At 37.9% G+C, this 25,084-nt stretch overlaps 1 protein-coding gene across 2 annotated transcripts; it reads left to right on the top strand.

Annotated features, from left to right (window-relative positions):
• Positions 1 to 24,668, top strand: LOC149813269 (LIM domain-containing protein WLIM2b-like). 2 transcript variants are annotated; one of them, XM_089991622.1, is made up of 6 exons: positions 1 to 344; positions 599 to 899; positions 5,130 to 5,229; positions 5,325 to 5,356; positions 5,493 to 5,582; positions 24,216 to 24,668. In XM_089991622.1, the coding sequence occupies exons 2-6, from the start codon at positions 765 to 767 to the stop codon at positions 24,414 to 24,416; spliced, it is 558 nt and encodes a 185-aa protein (XP_089847748.1). In that variant the 5' UTR covers positions 1 to 344; positions 599 to 764; the 3' UTR covers positions 24,417 to 24,668. The 2 variants fall into 2 exon arrangements, with proteins under 2 accessions (XP_089847748.1, XP_089847749.1); XM_089991623.1 differs by having other exon boundaries at positions 222 to 344; positions 700 to 899.
• Positions 24,669 to 25,084: the final 416 nt, after the last annotated feature.

The following is a 25,084-nucleotide window of genomic DNA, read 5'->3' as shown; positions in this document are numbered from 1 at the left end:
AGTGGGACCCGCAGCCTCTTTCCTTCTGCATCTGCCTATGCCTCTGCTGCTTTTTTCCCTGCATTTGCGCATTCGCGTCGCCCCGTCGGGAAATTTAGGGTTTTCTGATCCCGCACCGGAATTAGGGTTTTTCTTATTTTTTTCTTCAAGGAACTGGAGATATCGGTTCCTGGGTATTCCTGAAAGCGGTGTTTCTAAAATTAAGATATTTCCCCTGTTTCCTGAAATCCTAGATTCTTGCTCTATCTGGGAGGATTATAGAGCTTTGGAGTGGAAGCAGTGCGTTTCTGTGCTCCGATTCCGGCGAATTCCTGGGAAATCCGGAGCGTCGGGGCCGGAAAACGGTGGGTTTAGGTCTTCATTTTTTGTTCGAATTAGGGTGTTATTGTCTGGTTTGTGGTCGAGGATAGCGTTTGGTTTTAATTCCGCAAAGTTCCATTTTTTTTGTTTGAAAGGAAAAATGGCTTTTTTTTATTAGAGTACAGATTTTTTATTTTTTTTCTCTTGGGAAATTGGGATTTTTCTTGGAACCGCTAGTTATATTTTCGGTAGATTAAGATCTTAACAAATTGTATTCCTGTTGGTTTGGATTCTGCAGAATTGGAGATTCTTATTTCTGAAAATTGGGTTCTTCTTCGTTGTGATTCATAATAAGAAATTTCGAATCTTTTTAAGGGAAATTCGTGATCATAAATCTAGGGTTTTGCGCCTACCGTGTGGTGTGTTATCGAAGGATTAAAGCAGTTCCAATAAGACCATCATCCATGGCATTCAGCGGCACTCTTCAGAAATGCAAGGCCTGTGTTAAGACCGTCTACGTGGTCGATCTCTTGTCTGCTGATGGTGTTCCTTACCACAAGTCTTGCTTCAGATGCAGCCATTGCAGGGGAACGCTAGCGGTATGAGTCTTTCTCTCCACCAGCTTTTTCGTGTCTTTTTTTTTTCATCGTTAGAAATCCTTGATAGTTTGAGAGATAGTTCTTCTCATGTTAACATGGTGTCATATCTGGCTAGAGAGAACGTTATTCGTTTCATTTTTTTTTCAATCTTTTTCGTAGATCAGACCCTACATACGTGATCTATGTGTGTTGTTTAGTAGAAAATGAGTTTTGGATTGTGGAATTGTGGTGTATGAGCAGGTTTTTAATGAGCTTCAAAAATCAACAATCCACAATCTACCAAAATTTCATGTGTCATAGAAAAGAAGAAAAAAAGGTGCAATCCCCAGAAAATTGACAAGACGTCTATGGGTTCAGATTGGGTTGATACCATCTTGTGCTCATGATTTTTAGCTAGATAGGGTGGCCAAGTCAACATGACCAAATATTATCCACTAATTAATAGGACCACTTGACTATCAAGAAACCACCTTGATTTTATTCTGATGCATACCATTATTCTCCTTCTCTCCGTTTTGTATTTGTGGCTATATTAATTAATTTCGTTTCCATGATCTTCTTGGGAATCGCTGGACCTAAAAGGATGTGGTAGATATGTTTTCTGATAGCTGCTAAGGCCCTGTTTGGAGCTGGTGTTTGACAAGAAAATGTCAGATGCGAGAATTACTAAATCCCCCAAAGCTGAAATGATTGGTTTGGTAATTACATGATTTGTTTAAAAACCCCTTCTATGATTTTGGCTAGAATTGGCATTTCCGAGTTAACTTCTGGCTGCCAAACACATTGAGATTTTTTGGGAATCCATGGAAGAGAGCTGTCATCCACCATTCCAGCTCTTACTTCAATAGGGAGTTGTATTGCAAAGATAAGCCAAGATAAGCCATTGGCGATCTTTAGCATTGATTAATAAATATTGCACAATTAGAAGGAACAATGCAAAAATCAATTTCCATTATGACTTCAAAACCAGACACGAGATGCCTTGTTTTAGTTTGACCACTTGGCTTCCCCTTTTTACTTGTACATATGGAATGCAATGTGTCATCCTTCCAAAAGAGTTAGTCAAAAATTTGCTCATAGAAATTCTGTGAATCTGGTCCTACAGTGTCCTAATCATCCACTTTACTACTTCCTCAATTCTCACTTACCGGAGAGAGAAAGAGATCAACCATTATAAATGAAAGGAGTGCCAAATGAGAGGTTATGAACCACACTTTCACATGCAAAGATGCAAGGTTGATGAGTAATCGATGGAAGAGCATGACGTGGTTGGTAGTTGGGTCTTGAAACTAATACGCCAGGTGTTTCAATAGATGTGACCTTGGGCAATGAGTTTGTCCTGCTAGCAGTTTCTAATAAGCAGACTCTACAATAGAGAGGATTCAGAGTGCAGTTTGCTATTGGAGAGCATGCACAGATAGGTGTCTAGCAATGAGGAATGGTTTGAGGCTATGTCACACAAACACTCCATTTTGGCCTCCGTACCCGTGTCGACATGCATGTGCTCGTGTTGACACACGTCGACATGCGTGTCCTCGTGTCGACACATGCCGACACCTGGGCACACCATTTTGCCCTCCGTAGATACAAGTTTTTATTCAATTTATAATTTATAATTATATTTTCAGTTCATAACTTTATATTTTCAATTTATAATATATATTTTAGATATAACATATATATTTAGATTATATTCACTTTATTTTGAATTTATTTTGTATTATGTGATATTTAATATATATATATATATATATATATATATATATATATATATATATATATATATATATATATATATATAGTTGTGTCCCCGTACCCACACCCATGCCCCGGTGACATAGGTTTGAGGGCATCAAATGAAGGCATCAGAAGGTGGATACACCTACATCAATTTCTTTGGCTTGGCATTGAAACATGGAAAGGGGAGGGATTTGGAGATTCCTGATCATCCATTGTCTAGCCCTGGCTCGTTTACCTGACCGAGCCTGAACTCATGACCAGACTCAGCTCATTTAATACAATGGACAAGCCTCGAGTTTGGTTTAACTGGGCTGTGCCCAACCTGAGCTCCGGCTGATCCAGTTCGTTGTGTAGCCCTAGTTAAGCTTGCTGCATGCGGCAGTATCTAACCATAGGAGTTGCATTGTTCTCTAAAGTAGGGTTTCTTTTAAAATATGTTCTCTTTAATCATTGCTCCAACATGACTTTGAATCTATGATTTCACCAACCATGATCAACATTGACCATGGTTTCCACATCTACCACATGTGGCCTGCTCAAAGTTTCATTTATACATGCAGCCATTTATGTTGCAGATGTTGTGCTTGGGAATATTCTGGAAAGAATTTTTTTTAAGGTTTTTAGGGAGTTTGTTTTTCTCGGAAAACCTTCACATGTTTAAGAAAAATAGGCAGGAAGCTTTTGGGCAGTATCGAGATAATATCTTTTATTATCAGGGTAGATTACTGTGACACTGACAAATTCAAATTTACTGATATTTTGACGGCCTGGAATGACTTCAGGGTATTATTATTTTGAAAGGTCTTCATATGATATTTTTAAGAAATTCAATGGCATTAGTGGCAAGCATCGATTTGAGGTAGATGTTGAAGTTGAGGTTGGGCCATCAAGCCAAGTTGCCTTATTGGCTTTTGTGTACCTTGCTTGGGATTCAGGCTTGGGCCCAATTTTTGACTAAGCGTATTGACCATGATAGTCCTGGCTTGGGCTGGTAAATGAGCGGAACAAACCAAACAGAGCCTGTTCGGGCTCGACTCATTTACCAGTGGATTGAACTCGTAACTTAGCTCATAGTTCGCAAACCCGGTGAGTCGACTCGGGAATCACCCGAGTCACCCGGATCAAACCCTAACTGGGTCACCGATTCAGGACCACCGATCCACATTGCTTCTTATGTGTTTTTCGTCATGCATTTTGTGGTTTTAATGTGCAATGCTTATAAAAGAATGCTTGTTATAAAGAATCATATGTTTTTAAATCATAAATAGTAACAATTATGTATAGTTGAATACTTATATAACTTAGTCATTGATGTCATGTGCTAAATTTAGTGATTATATAATATAAATTTTGATTTTTTCCATATCTTGACACTAGAAAATGCATAGTCCTAACTCGTCCGAGTTACCGAGTTGACTCTCTGACTCGCGAGTCAAGGGTCGGGCGATCCAAATCCGAGTCACGGGTTTGCCGACTATGATGTGGCTCATGTTCGTGTTTAGCCGAGGCTTGTCCTTGAATGAGTCAAGCCGAACATGTGTTGGCTCGTGTAAAAACATTCAATGTTATTTATACATGGAATATATATATATATATATATATTATATACTTAAATATATATATATATATATATATTATATTACACTTAATAGTTCATGTTTTATGTATGTATATTTTCATGCATTCTTCTCTTTGTATATATATTTCATGCATTCTTTTTTTTATATATTACACTTAAGATATATATTATACATAAAATATATCATTTTTATCTATACGAGCTCTCTCGAGCTGAGCTGAACACCCTATGTTCGGGATCGGCTCGATTAAGCTAAATGAGGTGCTCATGGCTCGGTTCGCCAGCTATACAAATCGATCACGAACAAGTTCATGATGAGCCGAATCAAGCCGAGTCACGAGCTGCTCGGTTTGTTTACCAGACCTAGTCTTGGCATGATAGGTAATGACCATGGGCACATGCCTTTTAATTGGCTCATACCTAAAAGTGCATGTTTTCAGCAATGTAAAGTCCTATATAATTATCATTAACAATGTCATTCACTATTGAATGGTCCAAGCCTAGTTATTCCTTTGCCAGCAACATTGCTATTTGGAAGCTTAGGAGTTGCTGGTTCTTCCAGGTTATAGTTAAACTGCAATACTGTTTTCCAGTTTATTTAGCAGAAAGAGAAAGGCTTCTTGCTTGACATTTCTGATGAAGCTTTTTACATTTTGCTTTTGTGTCTATCCGAATCCTCTTCATCAAACAGAAAGAAAATTATCCGAGACTTCTTTCATATCAACTTAGTGAATTAAACAATTACTTGGTATTACATGTGTTGCACGAAAATGTTGAACTGAGAGATCGACAATGTTTTGCACCACCTGAAAGCTGGTTGTGATCCCCAGCCAGGGATGTTGGTTTGAACTTCTTGGTTTCAAGCTTAAATTTTCTCTCGTTAACGTGTATTGCTGTTCATTTGTTTCCAGTTGAGCAACTACTCTTCAATGGAAGGTGTCTTGTACTGCAAGCCTCATTTTGAGCAGCTCTTCAAGGAGACAGGCAATTATAACAAGAATTTCCAATCACGTAAGTTATTCCATTAGCGACAAATTTTGAAATGTGGAAGCAACAGTTCAGTTGATCCTTATCAATCTGATGGTGCTATTCTTTTCAAATTTCAGCTTCGAAATCAGCTGAAAAGCAACCAGTGCTGGTAACCTTTTATTCCAACCATCACTTGTTTCCATGATTCCAAACCAGCTTATTAAAATGCATAGTGAAAGTATAAAACCATTAAAAGGTCTCTTTATCTTCTGGCAAGTCTGACTTTTGAACCTTTTTCCTGGCAGACTAGGACACCAAGCAGGGCTGCTTCCATGTTCTCTGGCACACAGGACAAATGTGCTACTTGCAACAAAACTGCATATCCGCTGGAGAAGGTTGGTTACCATCCTCTGTCTGTGTGTGTGATGCATATATGTCCAATTTATGTACCATATGCCATTGATCAGCTGTCCACATGTCGGTGAAACTCATTCAACCCTGCCCTAATTGGCCAACCTGATATTAAACACTTTGAGATATTAAACATGGCATTTCTTAAATGCCGGATATCCTCCAAGGGGTTTTCTAGATTTCCTTTTGTTTCTCACTGTAATTTTTTGAGGACATGAATACATGATTATCCTGTCCGTCTCAAGTGTTACCATGCAGGAAGAAGCTGCACATGGTAGGATTTCTCTCAGTTGCCATGCACCATTAAATTAAGAAAAATTAGATGGCTGTCTCTCAAGGTTATTGCCATGGTGGCTTTTCATTACCTTGTAATGAGATGATTAAAATTGCCAGGGTGCACTAGTGATGGCCTAGACATTCTGCCTGTGCCTGCTTGGTCTTGCTAGGCAACACTTGTTGTCAACTTAAACTATCAAAAGCTAGAAGTTTTAGAAATATCAGCATCATAATTTCTATGATTCTCAGTCAGATTATAGAAGTCTTAACAGACACAAACTGATGCAATAACACAATGTGGACTCGGTACGCACCGATCTACGATCCAAACGGATCTTGACACGCGCGGAAGCTTATACTACAATGAGTCCGAACAGGACTCTGGAAAAATGAAATTTCAGGACCCGAACACTCTGCTTCGATAGATGCGGTCCAAATAAAAGTTGTGTGCGATTCGCACAACTTTCCAACAAATCTGAAATCACTGGATTCGGATCAGCGGTGTCCGTTCCATGGACTCGAATCTGGGATTGACGAACAAGGTTATGACAGACTTTCGGATTCTTCAGACAGCCTGTTCGACGAGGTTTTTGACCCTGCAAACAGTGGAATTTGCGAAAACTCCCAATTGAGAAATCGAAGGTCAGATCCAGGCTTTTCCAACGAACTAAAATTTAAATTTTTTTGAGTTTTCTACGAGGCTCTACGAATTTTTGAATTCTGAAAAATGGTTTGAGTTATTGAATAAAGAACTAAATTTTTCACTATTCGACAACAACAAAGATTAATATTTTTGAGGCACTTAAACAAAAAATCAATTAAAACTCAAAACATGAACATTGTAGATCTAGGTTCTAGCTTATCGGATTTTCATGTAGGGAATCTCCAAATAACAAAAAAATATCGAACACCACTGGGAGTGTTTTGAACCAAACAAGAGACAGTGGATTCCTGTCAATCCGAGACTTTGACAACACTTTTCAGGGATTTAGACGGTCGATTCACGAAATGGTGTCAACTACAAAGTTGTAGAAAAATGTTTTAGCTTTTCGGGAAGTTAAAGAACACATGAATTTGACGAGTTTCGAAGCCGATACAGGTGATTCTTCAGAGTCGTTCCAGACAACTCGGGATTCGAGAATTCGGTTTTGACATGAAAATCCGAGTTATGTATTAACCAATAAAACTGGATATTTGTGAACAATGGAATCACTTCGTAGCATAAAAGACTTTTATTCATTCACTAGAAAAACAATATATAACCTATTGCAACTCACAAGCAATATATTTTGATAGAAACAACAAAAAAAACACCAATGATAAAACAACGAAGATGTAAGAACAAGAGAACCCGAGAATATGATATTTGGATGACGAAGACAATGGATGTCGCTGGGAAGCAGTCGACACCGGAATGACGATTCACGAACGGCTACTTGAATCAGCCACCAACCCGAACCACGAACATTTGCATCAACTTGCAAGGTCAATCTTGACAAGATCACCTTCACACCAAAAACGACTTTTGGTCCCACCTTCACCAAAGGAGTCTTTTTTTCTCAAAACCAGCCACCAAAACGGAATTTTTCCTCACTCTAGAACCAGCCACACACCAAAAAGGAAAATGAAGAAGCTCCTCCCCACCTTGGTCGACCTCCACACATTAAAAAGCTTGGGGCTTGGGAAAGGGCCACATTAAACAGTCAAATGGCCTTCCCAAGCCAAGCTCCAAAAACGAGCTTGACTAGCCTATTTTTGGCCATGAGCATTAATAAGGGCAAACAACTATTTTTGACTTGGAATAGTCAAAACTGAATTTGAACCAGGCCCAAATTGGTCTACCCCAAAGTGGTGCCAACTAGGGCTCCATTGAGATGGATCGAGATCGAGATCCGGATTGTGCAGCGAATTGGATTCTGCACCAAAAATACATTAGAAAATGCAAATAAGAAAAATAAAAACTACCCACGTTCCCCATGCACCCTCTAGTACCACAAAACAATCCTACAGGGTACCAGAACTACCCGGATTCGTAGAATCTGGCTCCTAAAAAAATAAATAAAAAAAATTATAAATAAAAATGTATTTAACGTGATTCCTCACGTGCCAAAATGGAATCGAATAATAAAAATACAATCTCTGAGAAAGATGCAAAATATCTCGGATATTGTAGCACGATAATCAAAATGGGTCTGGGTTGGCAGAGATCCAATTGGACCCTGATAGTCCTGCTAGATTGGATTTGCCCGGGATCGCATCCTGGATTGGATCTTGGGAATTGGATTTGGATCCAATTTGTCTTCAAAGCTCGGATCTTCAGGATGTTGTGCATCATTCCCTCCTGGGTCAAAAGGCTTCGTCTTCGGAGCTTGTTTCTGCTCAAATGCCACTCCATAATCCCTACACACATTTAAAATGTAATCAGCGCAGAATCTGTTCAAGACAAATAAAAGAGAACTAAACAAGGCAGAAAATTCTATATAAGAATGACAAGAATATTTGATGCAATGTAATGCAATATGCACTATAAAATGCAATTCAGATAAATTCAAAGCAGAACAATGAAATTGAATCTCAAAAGAATCTAAGACATTATATTTAATAATCTTACTTTGCATCAACACTTTGCATATAGTAACAAATTTCGGGTCAACCAGAGATAAAATTTGCTTATTTATCATGCTTTTCAATATTTCAAAATTTTCACTAAAATTTTGGCAATTATAAGGCAAGTCACAAGCAAGACAATGTAGCAATAATTCAAACTTACTAGGATGATTTATGAAGGATACAGAATCAACATTATAGACTAAATCCTGATATTTCCAAAATAAATTTGGGGTATGCATGATTGTCGTTTCAGCTTTACCCGAATCACATTTAGGGTTTACACGAGGCTAAAAAATTTCTAATAGTGCACTAAGAGAATTTTCAATATCTAAGTGCTCATTGACATGCATTTCATTAAAATTTCTAATACTTTGATTAGTCTTGTCAATTTTGAAATCATCATCGAAAATGATTGCACTAATGAGACTTGACGGATCAATGTTGATAATCATGTCAAACGTATCTAGAGGCAAAATCGTACCTTCTATGGACTCATAAAATTTTTTGAAGACCGGATCGTCAAGACTGACATAGGACGAGTCTTCTAGAGATGCTATTTCCCAAAATGACGAGATGTGAGGCATCTCTTCATACATCTTTTCAAAGACTGGATCAGAAATGAACACACTCATAGGAACATCCTCTAGTTCAGGTGAGGTTTCCTTCTTGATTTCCTCATCGAATATCGGTCCACCAACCATTTTACGAAAAGGCTCCTCGGGAGGATCCTTTGTGAAAATAACAAGAGTGCGATTAATTTCTTCGCATTGGGACTCTTCTTCGCTATCCCAATCCTCGTTTTTCATGATGACTTCTTCGAATTGTTGAGATCCTAAGTCAGAAGAATCAGAACTTTCTTCGTTCTCGCAATTCACACACGAGATTTCCTCAAACCTAACCCTAGAATTATCAGTTTTAAATGAGGTGGGGTTGGGTCGGGGCCTAAAGGATGAGACAGGCGTACGAGGACTGTACCTCGATTTTCTCTGTGAAAAATTCACATAATGGACCTTCAAATTTAGAGCACTAGACTCCCGATTGGATCTTCTAGGCGGATCCATCTTTCTACCCGCATACGGGTACTGATGTGGGTCAGACCCACGAACGAAGTCAGACCACCCATACGCTCTCAAGGATCGAAGCAGATCCGATTTGTGACGAAGTTCTTCCTCTAATTCTAGTTCACAAAGCTTTAATTTTATCACAGCAATTCGCATTTGCTCAGTGCGAAGTTGACTTTGCAGATTCTGAACTTTCTTATCCCGTTTTGACTCAAATTTTTCATCAAAGTCATAATAATGTCTTACACGTTCCTCGAGAACCGTATTGACTTCGCTCGGATGCTCTCTCCCGCTCCCTGGTAAAATCTTTCATCCTATGACTTAGATCTTCGATTTTACGCCGCAGAGTTTGAGTTCCATACCTAAGGTCACATATTTCATTTTCAGGCTATGTCACATGGGTGCGGGTGCGACACGGGTACGACACGGGTGCGGCGCAATTTTAAAAATTTTGGACACGGGGACTTGGCTATATATATAGATATTTAAAAAAAAAAAAATATATATATATATATATATATATATATATATATATATATATATATATATAATATCCAGTGTGTGCATATATGTGGATATTGTCCTCTAAAGTTTGGCCCCATCATGAGTGTTTTTACAAACTTTGCAAATTGTACTTTTGCCTTTGCAGAAAGTGGGGTTCGGGGGCTCCCCCCGGCACGGGTCCCGCTGCGCGGTCAGCGGGCGGATGTCCAAGGGGTGCAGCGCCCCCCGGATTTTTTTTTTCTGGGGCTTATGTTTGAGACTCATGCTACATATATTTTTTAAAAAATATATATATAAAAAGATTATTTTTTTTTGCCCTAAAAATGGATATTTTTGGACTCAGTCAACGTTGACCGAGTCCAAAACAAGGATGGACTCGGCCTCGACTCGTTAATCGAGTCCGACTCGGCGTTGACCGAGTCCGGGCCATGTCCGGAGCCGCACCCATGTCAGTGCGTGTCGACTCAGATGCGGCGCCTCCCTAGCCAAGTCCGTGTGACATAGTTTTCAGGGTTATACCCGCTATGACTCTTATAACATGTTCGCCCAAACATGGCGCATGGATCCTAAAAAAAAATTGGACTCCCTACAACACCGGAAACCGTGTCGGATTGAAAAATCTGGCAACCCTCGTTTTGATACCAAAATGATGCAATAACACAATGTGGACTCGGTACGCACCGATCTACGATCCAAGATCCAAACGGATCTTGACACGTGCAGAAGCTTATACGATAATGAGTCCGAACAAGACTCTGGAAAAATAGAATTTCAGGACCCGAACACTCTGCTTTGATAGATGCGGTCCAAATAAAAGTTGTGCGCGACTCACACAACTTTCCAACGAATCTGAAATCACTGGATTCAGATCAGTGGTATCCGTTCCATGGACTCGAATCTGGGACTGACGAACAAGGTTATGATAGACTTTCGGATTCTGCAGACAGCCTGTTCAACGAGGTTTTTGACCCTGCAAACAGTGGAGTTTGTGAAAACTCTCAACTGAGAAATCGAAAGTCAGATTTAGACCTTTCCAACGAACTAAAATTTGAATTTTTTTTGAGTTTTCTATGAGGCTCTACGAATTTTTGAATTCTGGAAAATGGTACGAGTTATTGAATAAAGAACTAAATTTTCCACTTTTCGACAGCAGCAAAGATTAATATTTTTGAGGCACTTAAACAAAAAATCAATTAAAACTCAAAACATGAACATTGTAGATCTAGGTTCTAGCTTTCCACAGAATCAAACAAATCTGATTTTCATGTAAGGAATCTCCAGATAACAAAAAAAATATTGAACACCACTAGGAGTGTTCTGAACCAAACAAGAGACAGTGGATTCCTATCAGTCCGAGACTTTGATAACACTTTTCAGGGACTCTGACAGCCGATTCACGAAATGACCTCAACTACAAAGTTGTAGGAAAATGTTTTAGCTTTCCGGGAAGCTAAAGAACGCAAAGAATCCGACCAGTATCGAAGTCGATACAGGTGATTCTTCGGAGTCGCTACAGACAACTCGGGATTCGGGAATCCGCTTTTGACAGGAAATCCGAGTTATGTATTAACCAATAAAATTGGATATTTGTGAACAATAGAATCACTCCGTAGCATAAAAGACTTCTATTCATTCACTAGAAAAACAATACATAACCTATTGCAACTCACAAGCAATATACTTTGATAGAAACAAAAAAAAACACCAATGATAAAACAAAGAAGATGTAAGAACAAGGGAACCCGGGAATATGATATCCGGATGACGAAGACAATGGATGTCGTTGGGAAGTAGCCGACACCAGAATGACGATTCACAAACAGCCACTTGAATCAACCACCAACTCGAACCACGAACATTTGCATCAACTTGCAAGGTCGATCTTGACAAGATCACCTTCACACCAAAAACGACTTTTGATTCCACCTTCACCAAAGGAGTCTTTTTTTTTCAAAACCAGCCACCAAAACATAATTTTTCCTCACTCTAGAGCCAGCCACACACCAAAAACGAAAGTTAAGTAGCTCCTCCCCACCTTGGTCGACCTCCACACATTAAAAGGCTTGGGGCTTGGGAAAGGACCACATTAAAAAGTCAAATGGCCTTCCCAAGCCAAGCTCCAAAAACGAGCTTGACTAACCTATTTTTGGCCATGAGCATTAACAAGGGCCAACAACTATTTTTGACTTGGAATAGTCAAAACTGAATTTGAACCAGGCCCAAATTGGTCCACCCCAAAGTGGCGCCAACTAGGGATCCACTGAGATGGATCGAGATCCAGATCCGGACCCTGCAACGAATTGGATCTTGCACCAAAAATCTATTAGAAAATGCAAATGAGAAAAATAAAAACTACCCATGTTCCCCATACACCCTCTAGTACCACAAAACAACTCTACGGGGTAACAGAACTATTCGGATCCGTAGAATCTGGCTCCTAAAAAAATAAATAAAAAAATTACAAATAAAAATGTATTTAACGTGATTCCTCACATGTCAAAATAGAATCGAATAATAAAAATACAATCTCTGAGAAAGATGCAAAATATCTCGGATATTGTAGCACGATAATCAAAATGGGTCTGGGTTGGCAGAGATCCAATTGGACCCTGATAGTCCTGCATGATTGGATCTGCCTGGGATCGCATCCTGGATTAGATCTTGAGAATTGGATTTGGATCCAATTCGTCTTCAAAGCTCGGATCTTCAGGATGCTCTGCATCACAAACTCTTACTTGCATGAATAACACTGGTGTACAATAAACAATATTTTACCTATATATGTACATGCACAAACACACCCATCCACAACATATTTATAGTGTCATTTAATTGTGTTCGAGTTAGTGGTATTTATGCGCCTTTAAAAATATAATGCATGAGTTGAGGTATTTATGCACTTTTAAGAATGTAACACGCCAAATGCTCACTTTATGGTTTCCACATTGTGGGCCACTAGGTGATCTGGCTGACGCCCCTTGCTAGTGAAGCCTAGATGCTGAGGCCTTGCATTGTGCTTACCACAGTCTAGTTCTAAACAAGGCGATGAATCATAGTTGGTAGGCGTGGACGGAATATGTGTCACCAATGTTATAGACAGTGTATCATGATATGTGTTAGATGGGGTTGAATATACAAATTTATCATATCTTATTGCAAGGCAGAAAAAAAGATAACCATAACATATCATCTTTCTAAAATTTTAGAATTTTTAATTCTTACATTTTGATGATGTTTACCATTTTAAAACAATAAAAAATATCACAAATCCAAATATTCTTTTTTACTACAAGAAAATAAAATAAAATGAACACAAAAAGAGGAAAAATTACAAGATAGACACAAATGAATATTCATGTAATAAACAGCAAGTAACTTGTGATCTCAACAATAGAGATAACCACAATCCAAACGCAAACTATAATAAGAACTACTAAATCATTTATTCATCAAGATAGGTAAAAGTTTGGTTATGGATTTCTTTCATCAATCACATTGAAAACTTAAACAATAATAAAAGTAAAAATATGATATTGGGTATTTCTCCCTAAAATAATCTTTCCTTCCATCTTCTCTATGGCTGAGAATACATATCCTCTATTAAGTTAGCGGGATTTTTGTTTCTTTTAGCCATGGTCAATAGAACCATAAGACTGTCCTGAAAACAATATTTTGTTTGAAAATTTTAGGACTTCAAGTACCAAAAGAAAAAACATCTCTTATGATAGGATAGGATATAGTATTGCAAAAATCCTTCTCTTATGGTACAATAGGATAAAGTACAGTTTCATACAAGAAGATCCAGTATGATATACAACCCTTTTCTAGTCTTTTTTTTTATAGTGATGGGATAATGTGAGGAGCCATGTAAACCCAACCTCAGGATGGTGCAGGTTGGAAGACAAGGTACATCTAGAAGTTCTTCCCTTGCTCTGTTTCCATTATTTAGTCTTGAAATTTTATTTAGCATCTTCTATGTGAATTTGAATGTACCAAATTGACACCATTATCAAGAACTTTTGTGGATTGTTATGAGTCCCACTTCATTCATATTCTTCTATCTGTGGAAGTCTAAGCTATTTCACATTCTTTAGAATCATCCTTCACTGTCTACCCCCAAAGGTCTAATGGTCTTTCTTTAATATTTTCCTCACCTTATATGTAGTCACCCCTATGTATAGGTGCTGTTAAATGTGCTTGCTTATGTGACGGATGTCATTCAGGGTCCATTGGACATGCTATGACACGTACGGGTCTTGTTTTATTATTTTTAATTAGTTTTCAATATTTTATATAATATTCATAAAATTGTAACTTTATATTAAAATATCAAATAAAATTAAATCAGTGAAAAAACCAGTGTCTTTGTATCATGCTTTTAGGAAATTTTGTGAACTCTTATCAAGTCATGGTTCATACCCGTGTCTTTGTGACATCGGTGCTTTTCACAATCTCTTTAAGATGATTTCTCTTTGAGCTTCAGTTCGGCGTCAGGGGACTTCCTCTAACATGCTTTCTCTTTCTTCTGTTCATTGTCTCCAATTCATGTCACGTGCACACTTATGTGTATGTTGTCACACAACAGAACACCAACATGAAAATAATTCATGCCATGACATTTCACGGTCTGTCAAACATGTGCTGGACATAGTCAACATTGTGTCCTAACATTTTTTTGTGTTTCACTACTTTTTGGTTCAATGCTGTTATTGATTTATGCATATTTCAGTGTAATCAAGTACAAAAAAGAACAATAGAGTGCCTCTTATGGGCTTTATAAACATACAAAAGTGTGTAAACACAAAGACCAATTATGGGTAAAATACAAGCACACAATCACAACCCTCAAATGGGTAAACAATGTAGATCTTATTAGGAAGGTAAAAAGACCAAAATACCCCTAATGGGTATACCTATTACACATATATACATATTAGTATGTATATATATGTGAATACACAAATATATATACATACAACTTAACACTCTCCCTCAAACTTACAGTGTAATCACCGAAAGTTTGTCAAGCAAAAAGTGAAACCGGCGAGAAGGAAGAGCTTTTGTAAAGAAGTCGGCCAATTGAAATTCTGATGCTACATAAGGCGGGATGATGGTCTTAGGTACCCTTCATGAACATAGTGGTAATCCATCTCAATATGTTTGGTGTGCTCATGAAACGTGTGATTGCCAGCTATGTAGATGGCGCTTTTATTATCTCAGCATAACCTTGAGGGCGATTGCATATGCACCCCTATGTCTTTCAATAATCTTCTCATTCATACAACTTTAAATGTTGTGGTGGTCATGGCATAATACTTAGCTTTGGTAACGATAATGATACTTTCTGCTATTTTTTGCATTTTTAGGAGACCAATGAGTCACCTACAAAGACACAAAAACCTGTAGTTGAGTGTCTATCATTAGGATCTCCTTCCCAGTTCGAGTCAGTATAAGCAATTAATTCGAGTGTGAGAAAGAAGACAAAACAATCCCTTTAGAAACAAAATTTTGTAAATATATAATGATACGCAAAACGACATTTATGTACACAGTGGTAGGGGAATAATGCAATTGATTGACTGTATGAATTGCATGTGAGATATCAGGTTTGGTGATGGTCAAATATGTGAGAGCCCTAATCAAGGACTAGGATCGTCCGGAGGTGTGCCATCATCTATTTTTATTTTTGCATTTATCACTTCCAGAGGCTTTGAAGAAAATGAAATCAAGAAGGGCAGTTGGCCCAGATGGTATACCTATCGAGGCTTGGAAATGCTTGGGAGAGAAAGGTTTAGAATGGTTGGCAAATCTTTTTAACTTGATTTGGCGAACAAATAAGATGCCTAATGAGTGGAGGAAGAGTACTTTGGTGCCTTTATATAAGAATAAGGGTGATATACAAGATTGCACAAACTATCGTGGTATAAAACTCATGAGTCATACTATGAAACTTTGGGAGAGGGTGATTGAGTCTAGGTTGAGGAAGGTTGTCATGATATCGGAGAATCAATTTGGTTTTATGCCTGGAAGATCAACTATGGAAGCTATACATCTTCTTAGACAACTTATTGAAAGATATAGAGAGAGGAACAAAGATTTGCATATGGTTTTTATTGATTTAGAGAAGGCATACGATAGAGTACCTAGGGACGTTCTCTGGTGGACAATGATGAAGAAAGGTGTTTCTCTCAAGTACATTAGTATAATTAAAGATATGTATGAAGGAGTAGTAACCAATGTCCGCACTTGTGGAGGGGTGACAACCAATTTTCCGATAACGGTTGGGTTACATCAAGGATCTGCTTTAAGCCCTTTCCTATTTGCGATAGTGATGGATGAGCTTACGAGATCAATTCAAGAAAATGTACCGTGGTGTATGTTGTTTGCTGATGATATTGTTTTGATTGATGAGTCTAGAGCTGGGGTTAATGCTAAGTTAGAATTATGGAGACAGACATTGGAAGCTAGAGGTTTTAAGTTGAGTAAGAGTAAGACTGAATATATGGAATGTCGGTTTAGTAAGCAACGAAGTAGTGATGGGAGTGTAGTGAAGCTTGGTGAGCAAGATATACCGGTGAATGATTATTTCAAATATTTGGGATCCATCATTCAAAAGTATGGAGAAATTGATGGAGATGTAAATCATAGGATAAAGGTTGGGTGGATGAAATGGAAAAGTGCTACTGGAGTGCTGTGCGATCGTAGAATGCCATTGCGGTTGAAGGGAAAGTTTTATAGGACGACTATTAGACCCGCTTTACTATATGGTACGGAATGTTGGGCTGCCAAGAGACATCATATTCAAAAAATGAGTGTAGCTGAGATGCGGATGCTTAGATGGATGTGTGGAAATACAATAAAAGATAAGATTCGGAACGAAGAGATACGTAAGAAGGTAGGTGTTGCACCCATTGAAAATAAGATGCGAGAGAATCGTTTACGGTGGTTTGGACATATTCGGCGAAGGCCTAATGATGCTCCAGTTAGAAGGTTGGAGAAATGGGAAAATATATTAGTTAAAAGAGGTCGGGGTAGGCCTAGGAAGACTTGGATGGAGATGATAGGAAGGGATATGAATGCTTTGAACCTCACCGAGGACATGGCGTTGGATAGAAATGATTGGAGGAAAAGGATTTATGTGGAACACCCAAAATGAATTTCTTTTTTGGTTCATATCGCTGACCCCAATTGTTTTGGGATGAAGGCGTAGTTGTTGTTGTTGTTGTATCACTTCCAGAGTGTCCACCTTTTTCTCATCTGTAATTTCAGACCTATGGTGTTAAAAGCAAACTTGGATTGAGTTAGAAAATAGTCACAAACAGATTATGCAATCTCATTCCCTAAAAAGTATTTAAGAAAACCTAAATCAATCATTTTAAAGCTTTGTTTTAAAATATTCTTATTAAAACTAACTCCTTGTTTGTTTCTTTCAGTGATGATCATGTTGTCAACGTAGATATGCAAGATGACAATACCTGCACCAGATTTCTTAATAAACATATCAGTGTCAGTATAACAGGAAGTAAAACCTAGTTTAACCATAACAAAACTAAATTTGTCATAGCATGCTTTAAGTGCCTATTTCAGATCATAAAGGGATTTCCTTAAGTGAAGCACCTTTCCAACAAAAACTTCATATCCAGGTGGTGGATTCATATAAACCTCTTCCTTCAATTCACCATTGAGGAAGGCATTCTTTACATCTATTTGATAAATAGGCCAACATCTAATGGCAGTTGCAACTATAAAAGTTCTAAAAGAAGTCATCCTAGCTACTGGAACAAGGGTTCATCATAATTTATTCCATACTGTTGAGATTAACCCTTGACCACTAATCTTGCCTTATGCCTCTCTAAAGTTTCATCGCTTTTGGTTTTAATTTTAAATACTCATCTACAACCTATTGCCTTTTTTACATAAGGAAGATTTTTTATATCTCAAGTTTTGGACTTTTCTAAGGCTCATATTTCATCATTCATAGCACTCTTCCATTCAGGATAATTCTTGGCCTGGTTGTATGAGGAGGGTTTAAAGTAAGAAAATATCTTGGTTAGACAAGCCCTATATTGAAGAGTAAAATTTTTGTAGGATACAGATCTATCTGGAGGCTTATGTGTTCTTTTTGATTTCCTAAGAGTGTTTGGTTCTTGATTTTATATGCTAGAGTATTGTTCTAGGACATTGGGATATCTATAACCAGTTCTTCTATACTGGATATCTAAATGTCCACCATCAATGTCATGATACTCACCACACAGGATATTGTTTTGAGGTTCATCATTAACAACATTATTGTTGTTTAACACTTCATCATTACATTTAAGAAATAATTCTAGAAAAGGGTGATCATCATTTTCTTTGATAGACACATTTAAATCAAAGAAACTTTTTTGCTCTATAAAGGTAACATTCCTCGATATATAGAGTTTATCGTGTTTAAAATCATAACATCTAAATCCTTTTTGGCTTTCTCCGTAACCAAGAAAAACACAATGAATGACACTTGGTGAAAGTTTGTTATTTTTATTTGTAAGAATAAAACGTTTAAATGAATGGCACTTGGTGAAAGTTTGTTATTTTTATTTGTAAGAACAAAACATTTACATCCAAAGGTCTTTAGTATGAAATAGTCAGGGATAATTTTATAAAGTTTCTCATAAGGAGAAATATTTTAAAGTTTGGTTGAAAGAACTCTGTTTATAAGGTATACATAAGCACAACTTCAACCAAAAACTGTTTTGGAATATGTTTAAAAATAAGCAAGGTTCTAGTGGTTTCTACTATATGCCTGTGTTTTCTTTCGGCCAAACCATTTTGTTGAGATGTGTTTGCACAAGATCTTTGATGCAAAATGCCATGATTTTCTAAATAATTTTTGAAGTCATTTAACATATATTCTCTCCCTGAATCAGAACGAAATATAAAAATATTGGTTTTAAGGAGATTTTTAACATGGTTATGAAAGGTTTTGAAAGTTTCAAAAACTTATTATTTGTGCCTAAGAAAGTAAATCCAAGTGAAACGTGAATTAATCATCCACAAAAATCACATAATTAGTAAATCCTTCTTTAGAGGCAATAGGAGCAGGACATCAAACACCCGAGTGTATTAGTTCAAGTGGTTTGAAAGCAAAAAAGGTCCTCTTTTGATAATGAATGACTTTCATTTTCTCAAAAATACAATTAGTACATTGAATTTTTCATTACAAAATTTTCTCAAATGAGATACATTGGATAACTTAGAAATGCTCGAATGTTCTAGTCTTTTATGCTGCAAAGCAATATCCAATTTTTGTACATTGAGACAAAAATATCTTCGGGAACGATCAATTGATCCATGTACTAGAGATCTCATTTCCTATATCCTTCCCCATTCTGCTTACCCGACTTAAGATCCTATATTAAACAACGGTTAGTTGTGAAGGAGATATTACAACAATGATCGATTATTTGGGAATCCGAAAGAAGATTTAAATTAAGTTTTGAAACAATTCTGACTTTTTGAAATGTAAAGATTCGAAGAATTTTTAAAATGCTCATTTTCTTTAATATCAAGGGAGGAATCATTGGCGGTAAAAACCTTAGATCTACTTGAACTAATACTATAATTAAATAACACAATTATTAGGGGTCATATGAAAGGAAGCACCAACATATAGGAACCAAAAAATCTTACTGAAAGGTGAGAAAGAAGCGGCCGCGACACCAGTTAAAGAGGATGAACTTTTGAGGTACGGTTGTAGGGCTTCTACAGATTGAGATAATGGCATGCCTCCAAAAGATCGTAGATCTATATTGGTTGCATTTTGTACTCTTGGGAAGCCTCTAGGGTCGCCACTCTTTTCTCATCGTTTCTCCCATCATTTCTTCTATCATTGTTACGTTGCCTCCCAAAGTTATTTTTGGATAAATGGGGAGCCTTGTAGGAATAAGTGTTGATACCGAGTCTAGAAACCACCAATACGTTGTCTTTAGGCTCCTTAGATTCAATCATAGATTTTAGCCTAATTTCTTCCATGCAAACTTGGTCCAAAATCTCATGTAAAGGTGGAAACTCCTCTTTCCTGCGGTGGATAATAGAAGCCCAAACATGTTCAAAACTCGGGCCTAAGCCCTCTCACTATGTCACAGGGACTCGGCAAAACAGATGCCGCACCCGCGTCGACGCGACGCGACGCGGGTGCGCGTGCAGCACCGGGTGCGGTCAACACGACCCTGGTTGCGGTCAACGCACCCAGGGTCATTTTGATACATCTTTTTGATTTTTTTTTAAATTTTGCCCTATGAAATGGTACAAGGGTGATTCTTTGGACAAATCAGAGGTGCCAGAAAAATGCAAAGGGTGTTTTGGAAGGGGTGTTGTTTTAGAGTTGATACCTGGGGATTTGAAGGCAATAGGAAAAGGTTGCAGAGTCCTTGTTGCAGTAGCTCCTGCTGCAACTGCACCACACGGACATCGTATAAATCGCTCGACCTGCCCTCACTGTTATAAAAGATGGGGCTGTTGTTACAACGGGAGAAGGGAAGCATCCTAAAGGGGAACGCATCGGTGCGAGACAGCTTTTGAGGCGCCGGACTAATACCTTCCCTCTCTTCACCGGAATCATTCACGGCCAAGGCTGCTGCTGCGCCTGCAAAGCTCCCTGTTGTGCCTGCACTACTACTGCCCCGGTCTCTGATGCGCAACCAATCTCCCCCTTTCATCCTTTGCTGCTTCCAACATTCGGCCTTTGGGACAAATTAGCAAAGCTAACGCTGCTGCCCCTTATTACTTCAAATCACATCACACTAACCCTTTACATGTCTCGAGTGTTGCACCCAACCAGGGTTGGGGACTCTAACCAAAGTTCCTTCACGTGATGCACTAACTAATTGCCCCCAACTAGTCTCACCTCCACTTCCAGAAGGAAAAAGCGCAAAACACAAAATCTCCAAATATCTTATTATATGTCATAAAGAAATCTAAAAATGTAAAGGTAGAAAAGATGGCTGGAGGCGGTACGGTCACGGAAACAGAGGTCAAAACTAATAAAATATTGACTGGTGATTTTAAAGCCCGAGTAATTACGCGGGACGACTTTTAAATATGCCTTGCCCAGGACCCGCGTTGGGGGAACCCGGACCCCTTTTAAATATATATATATATATATATATATTTATTTTTATTTTTTTAAAAATTTTGCCGCACCCCCGCACCCGGGTTTTTTGGAAGTGCCGAATCCCCGCACCCGCACCCGCACCCGCACCCATGTGACTTAGCCCTCTCATAATTGAAAAAATTGCTCCCCAAGTATTTGGTTTTTCTTTTGTCGAGCATCATTAGGAGTATCCCAAAATAGGCTCCATTTTAGCCATTTGGTCCCAGTCTCTTGAGAGTACATTAATACTCTCACACTTTTTTCTCTTTGTTTACAAATTTTTATCTTATCTTGCAACTCCCATTTATAGGCAGCATCATTTCGAGTGTAGGTTTGTTTAATAAAAACCCACACTTCATTGGCCCTTTCGAACTCCAAAATATTCTCACAAGGTTTTGCACACATACTTCCCATAAAAAGGGATAAAACCTTGGCATGCCCAACTTTTTATGCTTTAAAGGTTTTCTTTTGTATTCCAAAAAAGCCTTTTCTCTCTCGTTGCCTTTGAGAGTTTCTTCTTTGATTACTTCATCTTCACCACAAATAGATTTGGTGAGAATAGATTGAGGTTCTGATAAGGAACCATCAACATATTCCCACAAATTCTTGCCAATCAAAATCTTTTTAATGGCGATAGCTCACATATTATAGTTTTTCTCATCAAATTTGATGAGAACAACCGTAACTACTTTTTGGGCCATCACACCAAGAGAAGAGAGAAGAAATAGATAGAGAAGGTAGAAGAGAGTGTTGATAACGAGCTTTTCGAGGCAATGAAGTTCCCAATCACTTGTTCCTCCTTCAAGTACTCTTGAATGAATGCTCCTTCACTTCTAGCTCCGATACCATGTAATCAAATACAAAAAAAAATAATAGAATACCTCTTATGGGCTTTACAAATACACACAAGTGTGTAAATACAAGGACCACTTATGGGACAAATACAACCACACAATTACAACTAGGGTTGTCAACCCGTACCAAACCCTATAGGATCCGAATATGGTAATAAATAAGAAGACCCGGATTCAGACCCAAAAGTCCAATTAATACAAGGATTCAGATATAGTTTGTGAAATTTTATACCAGACCCGGGCCTGATCCGGGTTTCGATTAAGACTCGCAATTTTTCAATGTAAAAATGATAAAAAATATTATTTTACCGAGTATGGCCCGAGTCTTGAAGTAGTTGTTATCGGGTCCGGATATGGTTTCTCTTATGGTGGATCCGATTAGACCTGAGTCTGGACCCGATGCTATATTGGACAATCGGGGCCAAGTCTTATTCCACCTGGGTCTGAACCAAACCCGACCCGTTGACACCTCTATAATTACAACCCTCAAATGGGCAAGAGACGAGTAAAAAATATAGATCTTATTAGGATAATTGCTTCAGACAAACATCAAGAGGGGATTCATCCCCTATTTATATACGAGGACCCAAAAGGGCCATTGAGAGTGCTCCCAACGGCTAGAAATATAGCCATTTTGGACATTCCCAATGACTCTTTGAGAAGGGCATTACAAAAACAGTAATGCCCTGACAAAAAGACGAAAATAAAAAGGCTAAAAACCCTAAAGTGTCCCTAGTGAACACAACTAATTACAAGAAGGTAAAAAGATCAAAATACCCCTAATGGGTATTTACCTATTACATATATATACATATTAGTATGTATATATATATATATATATATAACTTAACATTCAAATCTTGAATTTATTATTTAATGCTTTAGACTTGTATATTCAAAATTCATAATTTAAAGCCATAAAGCATGAATGTCATCTTGAATTCATTCAATCTTACTCATTCCATCTTTCTCTTTGTGCTTCAGTTTTGGGCCTTTTGGCTGCCAGGGACTTCTTCTAACATGCTATCTCTTTGTTCTATTCAATTTCTCTACTCTAAGTCTGTGTCACATGGCCACTTTGCATGTATGTCCAATGTTGACACAACAAAACACCAAGATGAACATAAGCCATGCCATGTCACTTCATGGACACAGTCAAACCTGTGGGCATAGTCAACATTGTGTCCCTATTTTCATTTGTATTTCACTACTTTTGGGTTGTCAGCTGTCCTTGATTTATGCATATTTCAATTTTCATCTTGAATTTATTTGTTAAAGTTTATTAAAGATAGTGGCTTAGAATTGTATATTCAAAATTCATAATCTAAAGTAATAAAACCTGAATTTCATCTTAAAAGTGCAAATTTCTGAATACACAGAGACATACATATATATGTATATATTTCATGTGTATGCTTTTGACATTTGAGTGTATCACATCTGCAAATAGACTTGCATTTTCTGGTGCCATTCTAGTGTTGCATTAGCTGGAAGCTGGTAGGATGGCTCTAACCATCGCTTCCTAGCTGATCTGACATTGGAATGGTGCTTGTCTATGGAATGAGCTTTTGTTAAATTAAGGATAGTTGCATGAATGATCATGCTTCTACTGGTTTCCACTTGCAGCAACGCCATGTATTAAGAAAGGACTTTGAGATGGTACCAACCTACTTTTCCCAGCATCACCATCATGGGAAACTGTTTCAGTGTTATGGGTCCCCTATGCACTTAAGTAGAGCCATATCTTTATGTTTTTCTAAGTTCTAATGTTGTATCCAGTGTTTGCTTTATGCCCAGTACTTGTTTGTGTGTTTATTTGATATACCAAATATGTCTTTAAGTTGCATACTCCAATGCCTGCACATTGCATTCTATCATGCCACAGAGACCACCACCCCTCCCCACACACATACACAACCCCACAACTCCCAAAATATAAAAATTTGAATCTTATTGTGGAGGGGAGCCACACACAGGCATGCACCTGCATCCATGTGCATGCACACAGACACACACTGAGTAACCAAGAGAATGCAGTCTTCCAGCCTAGACATTGATGCTTTATGTTTGTGATTTTTATGTTTACTAAGCTTAGTCATCAGTTATGAATTTTAGAAGGGCTTAGTTTGATTTCACGGCTTGGATATTTCTCAACTTTTGAGAAATTTGTTGCAGGTGACAGTGGAGGGGCAATCGTACCATAAATCGTGTTTCAAGTGCTCGCATGGTGGATGCTCTCTTACTCCATCGACATATGCAGCTCTAAATGGTATACTCTACTGCAAGCCTCACTTCTCTCAGCTGTTCAAAGAGAAGGGGAGCTACAACCACCTTATCAAGTCTGCTTCTATCAAACGTCCATCTTCACCGGCTTAATTCCTCATCTGCTGTTTTGCACCGATTTCTGCTTGTCGTTGTCCCATGTTATTTGCTTGCAATCTGCTTTCTTTTGTTTTAATTCACTTATTCTCATGAAAATGACTAGAAAGAGTTTGTTTTCTGGTGGCTAAGCCGCTTTCTTCTTTTTTGTTTTGAATGGTTTGTAGACCATGTCGTCTTCAGTATCAAGCATGTTTATTTGTGGACAAACTATATGGTGGAAGAAAAATATCGTGTTTCCCTTTTTTAGTGTGATTTGGTAGCTTGAGCTCACTGTCTGATGCAAGACATAACAACTTGTTTGCTTTAAGAGCCTCATATTCACTTAGTATCTGCGACTCGGCTTTGCATCTCAGATTTGTTGTGATGCCTTAGCTTCGTAACTCATGCAGTTGGACCCGTGGTCCCCTTGCGAAAACAAGTAATGATAGAGTGCTCCCACATCTAAGTAGCAAGATTTTCTTCGCAAGGGAAAATCTCGGGACAAATTATAAAGTTCTTTTGTTTTTTAATATTAGTGAAACCTTGTCATGTTTAAATTTTTTCAAAAAATGTGAAAAATGTTGAAGGCCTAAATTTGTGATACATTCAAAGTGTATTCTAATTTTTCATGGGTTTATTGGGATTTTTATCATTTTGTAAATTTATTTTAATAAGTGTAAAAT

This window comes from Nuphar pumila, chromosome 16, assembly GCF_984573655.1.
Source record: "Nuphar pumila chromosome 16, dmNupPumi1.hap1.1, whole genome shotgun sequence".
In the NCBI taxonomy this organism is placed as follows: Eukaryota; Viridiplantae; Streptophyta; class Magnoliopsida; order Nymphaeales; family Nymphaeaceae; genus Nuphar; species Nuphar pumila.
Note: the sequence above shows the minus strand (reverse complement) of the source record. Positions and strands in the feature narration are given on the sequence as shown.